This window comes from Oncorhynchus gorbuscha, linkage group LG06 (genome assembly GCF_021184085.1).
Source record: "Oncorhynchus gorbuscha isolate QuinsamMale2020 ecotype Even-year linkage group LG06, OgorEven_v1.0, whole genome shotgun sequence".
Classification (NCBI taxonomy): domain Eukaryota; kingdom Metazoa; phylum Chordata; class Actinopteri; order Salmoniformes; family Salmonidae; genus Oncorhynchus; species Oncorhynchus gorbuscha.
In genome coordinates, this window is record NC_060178.1 from 86,231,399 (window position 1) to 86,245,136 (window position 13,738).

At 47.0% G+C, this 13,738-nt stretch overlaps 1 protein-coding gene across 1 annotated transcript in view; it reads right to left on the reverse strand.

The window, feature by feature from the left end:
• Positions 1 to 2,869: 2,869 nt before the first annotated feature.
• LOC124038468 (serine/threonine-protein kinase LMTK1-like) overlaps positions 2,870 to 13,738 on the reverse strand; it is a 96,277-nt gene continuing 85,408 nt past the window's right edge. The window contains 11 exon segments of the mRNA XM_046354387.1: positions 2,870 to 3,130; positions 3,318 to 3,551; positions 3,757 to 3,880; positions 4,610 to 5,900; positions 5,902 to 8,410; positions 8,904 to 9,106; positions 10,799 to 10,948; positions 11,252 to 11,458; positions 12,011 to 12,144; positions 12,901 to 12,988; positions 13,140 to 13,258. Of these exon segments, the coding sequence (XP_046210343.1) occupies positions 3,102 to 3,130; positions 3,318 to 3,551; positions 3,757 to 3,880; positions 4,610 to 5,900; positions 5,902 to 8,410; positions 8,904 to 9,106; positions 10,799 to 10,948; positions 11,252 to 11,458; positions 12,011 to 12,144; positions 12,901 to 12,988; positions 13,140 to 13,258 (5,088 nt within the window). The 3' untranslated portion in view covers positions 2,870 to 3,101.

A 13,738-nucleotide genomic window follows, 5' to 3' on the forward strand; every position in this document is an offset into this window, starting at 1 on the left:
TCCCACTTCCTGGTCATTTCTTGATATGTTCTTTCTTTTTTTGAGATATAAAAATAGTACATACACAGACGGCGGTCTAGATAGATCTATAGACACTATACTAGTGAACAATATTAAAGCTCTAAAAAGGCAAACAAACAGAACAAAACACACTGACTGCATGGAGACTAGAGTGGATCTCAGAACCATAGAAATAGAACCTACTGTATGTAATTCTATATCTAGGTGTTGAAATAAATTGGCACCCTGGTTCTTTGAAGCTAAAGCCTACAGTGAAATTAGCCTGGTCCCAGATCTGTTTGTACTGTCTTGCCAACCTATGGTGATTGAGGTAGGCAAGACTGCACAAACATACCTGCGACCTTGCTGCAGTGATACTGATGTAATACTGCATTATCTTACCAGCCTGACTGTACGGAATGCTTTCTATGTTACACCCACAACCACCTGTCCTCCTTTCTATAGCACATACATTTTCACATACTGTACATAGCAATGTAAGGTCCATAAATTCCAAATGCACCTTCCATTGTTAAAATTATGAACACAACCGTGAAACATTACACAATGACAAACCCATGTAGCATCACCAAACCCTTGACCACCACACAGCTGAACATAAACAATATGTTAACACTGAACAAGTACTCAGTTCTGTGGTCTTCCAATAGTAATTGGATTATTTCATCTTCAACATGTTACCGAAGCCACTTGAGCCACTTGAAAATCATTTGTTTGTTCTTCCATTCTTTAAGTTTCATTTTTAGGTTTCTTATTTCTTAAAAGTGATAATTTCATCAAAGGTGTTCTATAAAAATGATATGCTACTGTATCTGTAAGTCTATCTGTGTATTTGTAAGCTTGCTATTCTTATACTGCAGTACGATTTTCAGAATCGGAAATGTACAAGTTCTTTGATAATTTAACAAAGAATCTTCACCTCAAGACAAGGAGACCTATTACACAGCATGTGATGACGTGCAGCTCAACACAGACGCCAACATATGCTGTGATTTACCCACAATATCTGCTGCAAAGCACGTGGATCCAAAATCCTAAAAAAGAAGTACAGCGTTTATTAAAAGTCATCTGAATGATATTGCCTCAAAACTGACTTGATGGATTCTCACAATAGGTCCAGGGATGTATGTAAAAGCAGAGGTGGATTCACTCGAACCAAAACGGAAGCAAACGGAACCAACAGGGGAAGGACATACCTGAATTTGTTTTCCGGCGCAAAACGTTTTGCAACTGTTTGCTACGGTGTGCACTAATGATTACACCCCAGGCATTCAGAGGGAGGGGAATAGTGACCCACACAGACAGAGGGAGAAGAATAGTGACTCTGGAATTCTGATTGGTGGGAATCATAAGGGCGATACATACAGTGGTGGTCCTACTCCTTATAGGAAACTCTGGAGTCAATAAATGCAGCATTGATCATCTCTGCTAATACAGTCATTTCAAGGCAACAACTTTCTGCCTTGTTCAATAGCTCCATTCCTTCACATACACTTAGGTGTCCCGTTATTCTCTTCAATGGATGTAAAAGTGTTTGGAAACATGTAACGTTATTATATTACATGTGCCATTTCATTTATATTTGAAGAGGACAGGTGAAGCAATGTCTCAAAGATATGTTGGTCACTTTCCAACACCGACCGTCAGTGAAAAGCCTGGATTCTGTCCTTTCCTCCATTTTCTTCCCTCCCTCCTCCTCTGAGTGGGGTACACAGTGTGTTCTGTTTAGATACCCATGTTTTTTGCTCTCCATAACATACTGTAAATGAATGATGACTGTGGTGGCAAACAACGTTCCAAAGTTCGTCCATAGATTTGTGTTGTCGCTCAAAAAATATGTTGAACGCAACATAAAAGTCTTTTACCTGCATATAAGTTCTTTGTAACGTATATTACTCTGTGTATTTACAATTGAAGTAGGAAGTTTACATACACCTTAGCCAAATACATTTAAACTAAGTTTTTGTCACAATTCCTGACTTAGGTTAGTTAGGATCACCACTTTATTTTAAGAATGTGAATGAATCAGAAAAAAATGTAGAGAGAATGATTTATTTCAGCTTTTATTTCTTTCATCACATTCCCAGTGTGTCAGTAGTTTACATACACTCAATTAGTATATGCTCGCACATGCTTTTCCAGTTCTGCCCACAAATCTTCTATAGGATTGAGGTCAGGGCTTTGTGATGAACGGAACCACTTCCTTGCAAGCCGAAGAACACCATCCCAACTGTGAAGCACGGGGGTGGCAGCATCATGTTCGGGGGGTACTTTGCTGCAGGAGGGACTGGTGCACTTCACAAAATAGATGACATCATCAGGTTGGAAACTTATGTGGATATATTGAAGCAACATCTCAAGACATCAGTCAGGAAATTAAAGCATGGTCGCAAATGGGTCTTCCAAATGGACAATGACCCCAAGCATACTTCCAAAGATGTGGCAAAATGGCTTAAGGACAACAAAGTCAAGGTATTGGAGTGGTTATCACTAAGCCCTGACCTCAATCCTATAGAAAATTTGTGGGCAGAACTGAAAAAGCATGTGTGAGCAAGGAGGCCTACAAACCTGATACAGTTACACCAGCCCTGTCAGGAGGAATGGGCCAAAATCCACCCAACTTATTGTGGGAAGCTTGCTACCCAAAACGTTTGACCCAAGTGAAACAATTTAAATGCAATGCTACCAAATACTAATTGAGTGTATGTAAACTTCTAACCCACTGGGAATGTGATGAAAGAAATAAAAGCTGAAATAAATCATTCTCTCTTGTATTAATCTGACATTTGACATTCTTAAAATAAAGTGGTGATCTAACTGACCTAAGACAGGGAATTTTTACTAGGATTAAATGTAAGGAATTGTGAAAAGCTGTATTTGGCTGAGGTGTATGTAAACTTCCAATTTCAACTGTATTATCATATATTATTTTATATATTCTCATAAGAGTTGATTCTCTTTTCTCCTCTTCTTCCACACCATAAACAATAAGAGGCACTGTCTTTTCAGAAACATGATGTCCAAAAAGCTCTCCATAAAAGTCACGATAAGTTTATGCGGTGCAGCTCCTGGGTGGCTGTCTACTCTCTGTCCCCATCCTCACTGCTCCCTGAAGAGATGGAGAGAGAGAGCGAGAGAGAGACAGAGGGAGAGTGACAGAGGGAGAGGGCGACAGAAAGTGAGAGAGAGAGAGAGAGAGAGAGAGAGGTGGATAGTTACAACTTATTCATTATTCACTTTGTAAAATCCATACAATAAGTTCTCCTCAGACATGTTTCCATGGAAACATCACTCACCTGGACCAGAGTCTATGTCGGAGTCGGACACGTGTGTGATGGAGAAGCGAGACACATGGCTAGGGGAAACGGTGAAGCGGGAGTACTGCACCGCTGGTTTGGGCTCCGGGGCCTTGGAGGTGGCGGGCAGGCTGGGTGTGGAGGGGGTTGAGGCTGAGGAGGAGGCAGCCATCTTGGATGAGGAAGTCGGGAGGGGCAACAAGGGGAAATCATCCTCCCACTCATACCCTGCACCTGAAGTGAAAGAGGGAGGAAGGTAGAGAGAAAGGAAGAGAGAGATAGGGAGGGAGGAAAGTAGGTATGGAGAGAGGAAGAGAAAGGGAGCAGTTTGGAAACATCCGGAAACATCATAGATTTGAGATTGATTATGAAATGAAATGCTGATTGACTTCATTCAATGTTTCAATGTAAGTAGTGGACTCTGGACTAGTGAACTTACTCTCTTCTGAGATGTTTCCGTCTGAGGAGTCATCAGAGGTTGGTTGTTTGCTCTCTGAACCCTGTCCGCTGGTCTCAGCTTCTGGAGGGAAACCATGCTCAGCCAGTTCTTTAGTTGGGCTCTGCTGGAAATGGACAGTAGTCAAAAGGTTAGAACTATGGTTAGTGTGCATTTTAAACAAAAATATACTGAACAAATATATAAACACAACATGCAAAAATGTAAGATTTTACCGAGTTACAGTTCATATAAGGAAATAAGTCCATTTAAATAAATGCATTAGGCTCTAATCTATGGATTTCACATGACTGGGCAGGGGTGCAGCCATGGGTGGACCATGGAGGGCATAGGCCCACCCACTAGGCACCCAGCCCGAGCCAATCAGAATGATTTTTCCCACACGACAAAACTGCACATTTTAAAGTGGCCTTTCATTGTCCCCAGCACAAGGTGCACCTGTGTAATAATCATGCTGTTTAATCAGCTTCTTAATATGACACATCTGTCAGGTGGATGGAGTATCTTGGCAAAAGAGAAATGCTCCCAAACAGGGATGTAAACAAATTTGTTCACAAAATTTGAGAGAAATAAAGTTTTTGTACGATAATTTTACTTTCAGCTCATTAAACATGGGACCAACACTTTACATGCTGCGTTTATATTTTTGTTCAGTGTCTATAGTAGTATGTCCAGTTTAATTCAAGGCACAAAAAAAATATCTTATTTGTCTTATACCATGTGACTTAGATAGAATGAAAAAAGCAGAAAATGACCCTGAACTTGTGAACTAGCATGATGCAGAAACTACCCTTTCCGTTATCTTGTTTTCCTTCATCTGTGATTGAACACTCACCTGGTCAAACAAGTAAACAGTGACATCATCAAAGAAGGACACCACCTTCTTCTTTCGTTCCAGCAGGTCATCAGCGAGCGACTCTGAGGTCGTAGGCACCTTCAGTAGACTACGTAGGTTATGAGCATCGCTACAGTCGCTGACCACGATGGGTACCACATGGTTTTCCTCCTCACTCTCCTCCCCTCCACTCTGCTCCCCTTGAACACTGTAACACCTCAGCTCCTCATCTGACTCACTGTCATCCGAGTCACCATCTCCGTCCTCCTCATCCGCCTCCCCCCCGTCTGTGAGCGACACCCGGACCGGAGGGGGAGTCATCGGGGGGAGAGGAAGAGGAGGAATGGAGGGAGGGGAGGAGGAGGAGAAGCGTTGACGTCGTGCGGGAGGTCCGTTCTCTTCATCATCATCGTCCTTGTCAATGCTCTCTGACCTTTCGGAAGATGCTTCTTCTAGAACATCTGCTAATTCTAAGGCTTCAGATGAGTCCTCCATGTCTCTTCGCTCTCCTTCCTCTTCCTCCTCCTCCTTGGTACCAGAGTTAGTTTCAGTACTGCTGCTCCTCTGGAGTTCCCCCAGGGCTTCTTCCATAGCCCCCACCACCTCTGCTGCCCAGTCTCCCAGTGAAGAGGGCTCCTCCTGGGCAGGCCATCCCTCTGACCCTTCCTCTACTTCTCCAGAGATATTGGAGGCCAATTCTAGCCCCAGCTCCAGCCCTTCATCACGGTGGCACTCTTCTGCCAGGCAACCCTCCATCTCTGGGTCTTCACTCTCCTCCAGAAGAGCTGAGGTCTCATCTCCCTCCTCCTTTTCCTCTTCCTCTATATGAAGAGGGCTGAGCTCCCTCTTCTCTGTCAGGCTCACCTCCCCCTCCTCCTCTATATGAAGAGGGCTGAGTTCCCTCTTCTCTGTCAGGCTCACCTCTACCTCCTCCTCTATATGAAGAGGGCTGAGTTCCCTCTTCTCTGTCAGGCTCACCTCCCCCTCTCCCTCCTCCTCTATATGAAGAGGGCTGAGTTCCCTCTTCTCTGTCAGGCTCACCTCCCCCTCTCCCTCCTCCTCTATATGAAGAGGGCTGAGTTCCCTCTTCTCTGTCAGGCTCACCTCCCCCTCTCCCTCCTCCTCTTCTATACGAAGAGGGCTGAGTTCCCTCTTCCTTGTCAGGCTCTCCTCCTTTTCTCCCTCCTCCACTCCTACATTTTCATCACCCACCACTTTCTCATCCTCATCATCCCTGGAAAGGCGCTCATTCTCATAGTCAGAGAAGTAGGCAGAGTCCCTGTAAGGGTTCTTCTCACTGAGGGGGGCCAGCTCCTTCTCTTTGTCTGTGGTCTGTGAGGCTGGCTAGAGTCACATCTTCATCCAGGGTAGGTTCATCCTCATCCTCCGGTGGGGCCACCACAGCCTCCTCTCCCCCCTCCTCCCCCTCTTCATCCAGGCTGGTGTCCAGGACAGACTCCCCAAGTGGCTGGGTGAATGTCTTTGGGTCCCGGGGCTCATTGTGGGGCTCCTTGGGGACGAACTCTGGGCTCTCGTTATTCTCTGTGTCGTACCCGCTATCCATTGCCTTGGGGGAGGAACTAGATGGGTGGGAGGAGCTGGAAGCAGGACTGAATGGCTCTGTGGTGGAGCTGGCCGCTACAGGCATCAGGTCCATGGAATCCATGGAATCGGGTGTTCCCACCTGCTTCTGCAGGGACTTGAGGGGACGGGCCAAGGAGGGGGAGGCGTTAAGGTCCCCGGCCGACGCCTCATCAGCAAAGATCCCTGAGGTCACGTCAGTAATGTCATCGTCTTCATCATCGTCGTCGGTATAGCAGTCGGAGATGTCCACTAGACTGATGCTGGAGCAGTGGTCTCTGTCCAGGCCGCTGTCTAACGTATGGCTCAGCTCTGATTCTGGCTCAACCAAGCAGACTAGGCCAGGCACATTCACTGAGGGAAGTGGGGCAGTCATAGCCATAGTCATGTCCTCTGGTTTAGGATCAGTGAGAACCCCTTTGTCTTCTGTGACAACCTCTTGCTTGTGGTCTATGGAAAGGGTATCGTCCATAGTGATGTCAACATACTGCTCAGGGTGGTCAAGGTTGGTTACGGTTGTGGTTGTGTTAGTGTTGTGTGTCAGGGTTGATTTAGACACACTAGGCCCTCCCGGTGCTGGAGACAGATTCACACTCTCTTCCTCGTTGTTGAGCATCTCTACAATCTGATCTCTGTAGCCATCACAGGTGTAGTTTCGCACCACTAGGCCTGTAAGGGGGTCGACGAAATGAGAGTGGCAGCATTCGATTGGTGGCGGCTTCACCTCCCTCTCCCCCTCCTTCTCATGGCACAGATAGATGTAGGTGTTGTAGGTGTCGTCGGAGGGTATCAGGGTATGATGCTTCCCCAGGGATAGACAGCTGCTGTCTTTAGCCGAAGCCGCTGTAGCCTCCAGGCAGTCTATGGGTTTAACTGCAGCAGAGACAGAGGAGCGGAAGGTCAGGTTGTGCTCCTCAGGCCACGAGTCTTCTATGTCGGTAGTGGGCATAGTGTAGAGGAAGTCTACATAGGCATCCTGTTGTTGCCTACAGCCAGCCTGTCTACTACGGCCCAGTCCTAGACTGTTGTTGTTACTGCAATGGTTAGAGAGATTAGAGGGCCAGGTGTTACTACTGTTGATTCTCTGCCTCTCTGAGAATATATCCTCTTCCTCATCCGAGTCTTCCGACGCCATGGTGATGCTGACTGAGTGGGTGTGGCCTGGCATGGTCGGCATGGTTTTCCTCAGAGAACCCATCATGTCATAGTAACCCCCAGTGACGCTACTCCCCCCAATGATGGAGCCTGGTCCCTTGGTCGTCTCCAGGTAGGGGTCCCCTACTCCAAAAGGAGGACCACCACCCTGGGGAGGGGTACTGATGGAGGGAGATATCCCCAGAGGGTTTTCCAGTTCCCCCAGGGCCTGACGCAGGCTCCGGGACCCCCAGCTCTCCTGGTGGGGCTCAGGGGGAGAGTGTTCCCGCTCCATCAGGTAGTGCTGGTGATGGTCCAGACCCAGACCCATGTGGTGGCCTATGCCCATAGGGGGTGAGTGTTCGTAGTAGAACCCCCCATCCCGGTCCTTGTAGGAGACGTAATGACCAGCCTCCCAGGGTCTCAGGGGGCTGGAGTCAGAGACTTGCCCCAGCAGGGGTTCCATGGTCAGGGAGATGGCCGGGCTTCCATCTGGATCCGAGTCATACGCTCCACCACCCCCAGCTTTACGAATGTCTGCCGACCAGTACGAGTCCACAGGCTTGGAGTGGGTCTGGGAGGGACATGCACCCATCCCCATAATACACTCCCCTGAGTCTGCACTGCCACTGCCTGTCAGGAAGCTCCCATTGCTGCCCTGGTAGTCTGGGCTGTAGGAGCACATGGTGTAGTCCAAGTCCATGTTGATGTGACAGTCCACACCAGGCTCCTCCATGCGGACGTAGTACTCAGCGCTCACTGAAGGACTACAGGCGCTGAGCACCGGCACCACCCCGACCCCAGAACCATGCAGCATCTTGGGCTCGTAGTAGGCCACCCCACCACAGCCCCCCACCATGCCCCCTGGCCCAGGGGGGTAGTACAGGTCCTGGCGGTGGTAGTTGACGGCCCCCATGGTACCGCTGGAGGACAAGGCAGCTCCCACCCGAGCCTTCTCCCACTTGTACTCGAAGTTCAGGCCGTGGCTGGTCTCGGTCACGGTCAGTATATCATCTCCTGACTCACTGTGGTAGCCGTCGCATCCAGAGAACTGCTCCAGCAGGGGGAAGGAGGAGGAGGGAAGGTCTGTAGACAGATAAGTGCTTTGGTAATCCCTTAAGGGAAAATTTCATGTCAAACAGCAGCAGACTGTAATCAAGGAAAGCAGGGTTGGTGGGCCCTGAGTATGTGAGTATTCTTTTACCTTTATTTAACTAGGCAAGTCAGTTAAGAACAAATTCTTATTTACAATGACAGCCTACTGGTGAACCGTAGGTTAACTGCCTTGTTCAGGGGCAGAACGACAGATTTTTACCTTGTCAGCTCGGGGATTCGATCTACCGACTTTTCGGTTACTGGCCCAATGCTCTAACCACTAGGCTACTGCCGCCCTGAGTAAACATTTATAATCACACACGATTTCTTCTTAATTTGGGTCATTTGAGGACAGTATATTTCTCTGAACTAAAGTGTTCCTGAAAAGAGCAATGTGCAGATTTGTATTTTATTTTAAAACAGAAGCAGACAATAAAACATAATGCAAAGTAGACAGGAGCAATAAAAAGTGTCGTAAACGTACCAATGGCCAGGGCTCCTGCCCCATGGTGGAGGCTGTTGTTGGGGCCAGCGTTGGGGTTGGGACGCAGGGAGTTCCAGCGCCTCTCAAAGTCCTCCTCGGCCTCGTTGGCCCCCTTGGCACACAGGTAGCTGAGTAACAGGTGGACCTCCTCTGCATTGGGCCTCTGGTCTGGTTGGAGCCAGCAGAACTGCATCACCTCATACCTGGTGGCACAAGAACACACGCACATACACACACCACGACAACCATTACAACAACCATGGGATACAGGAAGATATAATGAACCACAAATGAATCTATCGGCTGTAGTCAAAAGTAGTACATCACACATCAGTCATTTTATGTCTGTGTCCAAAATGCCACACTATTCTCTATTTAGTGCACAATGTTTGACCAGAGCCCTAGGCACTAAATAGGGTGCCATTTGGGGCGAAGAATATGTGTGGGATGACATGACGTTTGTCTGTGTGTGTCTGTCAATCCGTCTGTCTCCCTGTGTGTGTCTGTGTGTGTGTGTGTGTGTGTGTGTGTGTGTGTGTGTGTGTGTGTGTGTGTGTGTGTGTGTGTGTGTGTGTGTGTGTGTGTGTGTGTGTGTGTGTGTGTGTGTGTGTGTTACGTTCCCCAGTTTATGTGTTGTAGTTTGTGTATTTGCATGTGTTTATTTCAGGAAATGGCTTCCTGAAATCCCTCAAGCAGCTGATTGGTCAACTCCATGGCTAAGTGGAGAGCTGACCCCGCCCCCTCGTCAAGACACAGCTGTCTCCAATTACCCATTCCTTCTGAAGCTATATAAAAGCCAGTGTTCTGTTCAGGAGGGAGGTTCATTGCTGGGAGGTCATTGCAGAGCGATTGAATGTGATAGAGGGTCATTGCTGAGAGAGGAGGCTGTGGATAATTTACTATGTTAGTTGTTGGTAGCAGTTGGTATGTTCACGGAGAGTGTAGTTGTAGCAGGGTGTTGCGTTCCCTCTTCATAGAGGCGTGCCTAGCATAATGGATCCCGGATGAGCCCCTATTATGTTACGCACGCCTCTATGAAGAGGGAACGCAACACCCTGCTACAACTAAACTCTCCGTGAAGTGAAAGAGGTATGGACTGTAGGCGTGGGTAAGGATGACAACAGGCAGAATGTGGTACCGTTTACAAGGACTTTATTCCTTTACACAGTAATATGGGGAAAAGGGGCTGGACGGAACCAAAGCAAAGAAAGACCCCCCTCCAATTTTACCTGCCTACCCAGCCCTAACCAAAATACAGGGGGTGGTCCGCCCAGGTCTTACCTATTGTGCCTAGACAATGAATATACTACGGGTGCATGTATGCCCACGGGCCTCTTGCCTAAGCACTCCCTAGGTGCCTTCCCTCCTGGGAACAAATGAAACAGGAGAACAAATAATTTCTCAAACAAACTAAGAAACAAAGGACATCAAATAAGCTCTATCTGAGCAACAAACTCACAGAACATACCAACTGCTACCAACAACTAACATAGTCAATTATCCACAGCCATCAGCCTCCTCTCAGCAATGACCCTCTATCACATTCAATCTCTCTGCAATGAACCTCCCTCCAGAACACTGGCTTTTACATAGCTTCAGAAGGAATGGGTAATTGGAGACAGCTGTGTCTTGACGAGGGGGCGGGGTCAGCTCTCCACTTAGCCATGGAGTCGACCAATCAGCTGCTTGAGGGATTTCAGGAAGCCATTTCCTTAAATAAACACATGCAAATACACAAACTACAACACATAAATTGGGGAACGTAACTCTGTGTGTGTGTGTGTGTGTGTGTGTGTGTGTGTGTGTGTGTGTGTGTGTGTGTGTGTGTGTGTGTGTGTGTGTGTGTGTGTGTGTGTGTGTGTGTGTGTGTGTGTGTGTGTGTGTGAGACACTCACCAGCGCTCTGCCAGGGGTATATTGAGCAGGGGCTTGGGCAGTCGGAGCTGCTGTTCCCTCACAGCGTACGTCAGGACCTGTCTGTCAGAATAGTGTCTGTACGGCTGGTTGCCCAACTCAAACAACTCCCAGATAGTCACGCCCAGAGACCTGAAAAAACACTCAACATCAGACTATAGAATCACGGGGAAGAGCAACAAATCAAATTAGACATACTTCGTAAACAAAAGGTGTGGACTAACAGTGAAATGTTTACTTACATGTAAAGCATAACAATCCATATTTATTGGGGAAAACATTGGGCAATTACGATCACTGAGACCAAAATCCAGATAGGGTTTGGTTTCCTGGACACAGATTCCTCGACTAAAAAGCATGCTCCATTGAGATTGGTCTTCATCCAGAATTTGGCTGAATCAACCTATTTATCGATCAGTCGATTGATGTTCTTACCAGACGTTGCTCTGTTTGCTCTGGCCTACTACCAGTAGGTTGCCATGGACTTCATCTATGAGTTCTGGAGCGATCCAACGCAGTGGCACGTACATCTGGTCCGACGTCACAAAGTAGTCATCTTTGTACTTATTGTGTGACAGGCCGTAGTCTCCAATCTTCACTGTGACGTCAGCGGTCAAAAGGCAGTTTCTCAGGGCCAAGTCACTGCAGGGAAGACAGAGGACACAATTGTACATGAGATGATAATTGATTGATGATGTATATGTATAACGGGCAAGTTATCATGGTGAGTCAATGGACAGTCTGACATTTTCAATACTGCACTAAAAGCCTTACAGAACTTCATGCAGTCAATCAATACAGTTCTACTCATCAATTTGAACCATTCTTTATAAGTGGATGTTGTGTAGACAGTGAAGAGAAGGGGTCACTTTGGAGAGAAGAGGTCTCCCCCTGCAACAAAATCACTGATGCTGGAGTCTATGAAGAGGCACTCAGGCAGCACCAGGATATTGTTACAGGAAGGAACCAATAGGAACCAAGAAGAAATCCAACAACTCACAGCTACGGGATTCTGGGAACCTAGTTTGTCATAGGTTTCTACAGAACAAGAATATGATGTGACGTCTGGCAGCACGTGACTCCCGGGTACCACCAGTCTACAGGGTAATAACAGTATAATTCCAATGAGAGGGTTGTAGTATAAAGACTATAACATAGTGGTAATTATATATAGATAGAGGAAGTGACACCCACCTGTGTACGAAGTTGTGTTTGTGTAGGTGCAGGAGTCCTGAGGCAATCTCACAGGCCATCCTCTGCAGTATCAGGGGTTCAGGGGTCATTGTGTCTGCAGTCCGACAGCTCCGCATGTACCCTTTCACATCACCCTGGTGACATGGAGGAGATATATAGAGATGTTGTTATTTTTACCGTTATTTAACTAGGCAAGTCAGTTAAGAACACATTCTTATTTACAATGACGGCCTACCTAGATATAGTGAAGATCTGAGTATGAGGCAATTCCAATTTCAATTCCACTCAATTCAAAATGTCCATCATTACAAAGCATTGAGGAGAACTGGAATTGGAATTTGGACTTCCTGAATTGACTGGAATTGAAATGGAACCCTAGTGGAGATATTAGAGATATTTAGATATTGACACAATAAAGGATGCTGCTTAGACAGTAAAGGATGCTGCTAATTACAGTACAGCTAGGTCACTGCACACTGGCTGACGGACTTTTTGGAAGTGAAACGTCCTGTCAATGAGTGTAGGTAGGTCTTCCCTCAGAATGGATACGTCACAATCAGTTAATTGCTCACTCAGCCAGTATTACAATATCTGGTCACTGGAGGGCAGACAAATGCAAACTAATATAATATATTGGCACAATCACATCAGTACAAAGATCATAGAGTATCATAGACGTGATTATAGTAGCCAGATATACAGTGGTCCAGTAGTCCAATCAGTCCAATAGATGATGAGGGTCATAGACTGCCTGCAGTAAAGAGATCGCAATAGACGCTGGACCATGACTCTAGCTAGTCCAGCAGGCTACTGACTACAATGGCCTTAGACAGATAGGCAGGCCTATATGAAGTGGTGCAGTGACAGTCACAGTCCACTTTAGTACTCACCAAAGGGCAGAACTCCATGACCAGCAGGTAAGGGGTGACCTCAGTGCACTGCGCCAGGCACTGCAGGAGGGCTGGGTGCTGGAGGGCACTGGAGACGGACGGGTGCAATGTCACAGAGTTAGTGTCGGCACAAAGCACTGTCATGACAAATAAAGAAACAGGACTTGGTCTTCAATCAACTCAAGGTCAATTCCAGAAAAAGTGGGAAAGATAGACAGAGAAAGATTAAGTCTGTTCACCGGTATGGCTGGGCCTCTTCCAGGAAGTGCATCTGGTCCTGAACACTGGCACTGGCCTTCAGCTCCTTAACCACCACCTGGGTGGTGCTGAGACCCGCATTCACCTCCCCCAGGAGAACCTGGTAATAGAGCCACAGAGACACACCGAGAGGGTACGCACAACACACACACACACACACAAACACAAACAGAAACACAGAGGCAGATGGGGAGGAATGGAAGACATAAACACAAAGTCAAACAGAGAGACACCCAGCGAGACAGTCAGAGACAAACACAGAGGAAAGGCACACAAAAAAATAATTCCCAAACAGTACACACACGGAAGTGGTTATTGTGGAGGACAAACATGATTGAGGAGGATACACACACGTTCAGGCGAAAGGCGGATGGGACAGTCACACAAATGCAAGTAAACAGAGAGATACATAGAGACAGAGAGGCATACACAGAGAGGCATACACAGAGACAGAGAGGCATACACAGGACATGCAGATTAATATAGAGACCAACAAGAAATACAGAACCACACGTGACAGTGGTGTGCATGCGGTCACAGAGACAGACACACAAGAATGGACATACCCAGTCAAGATACA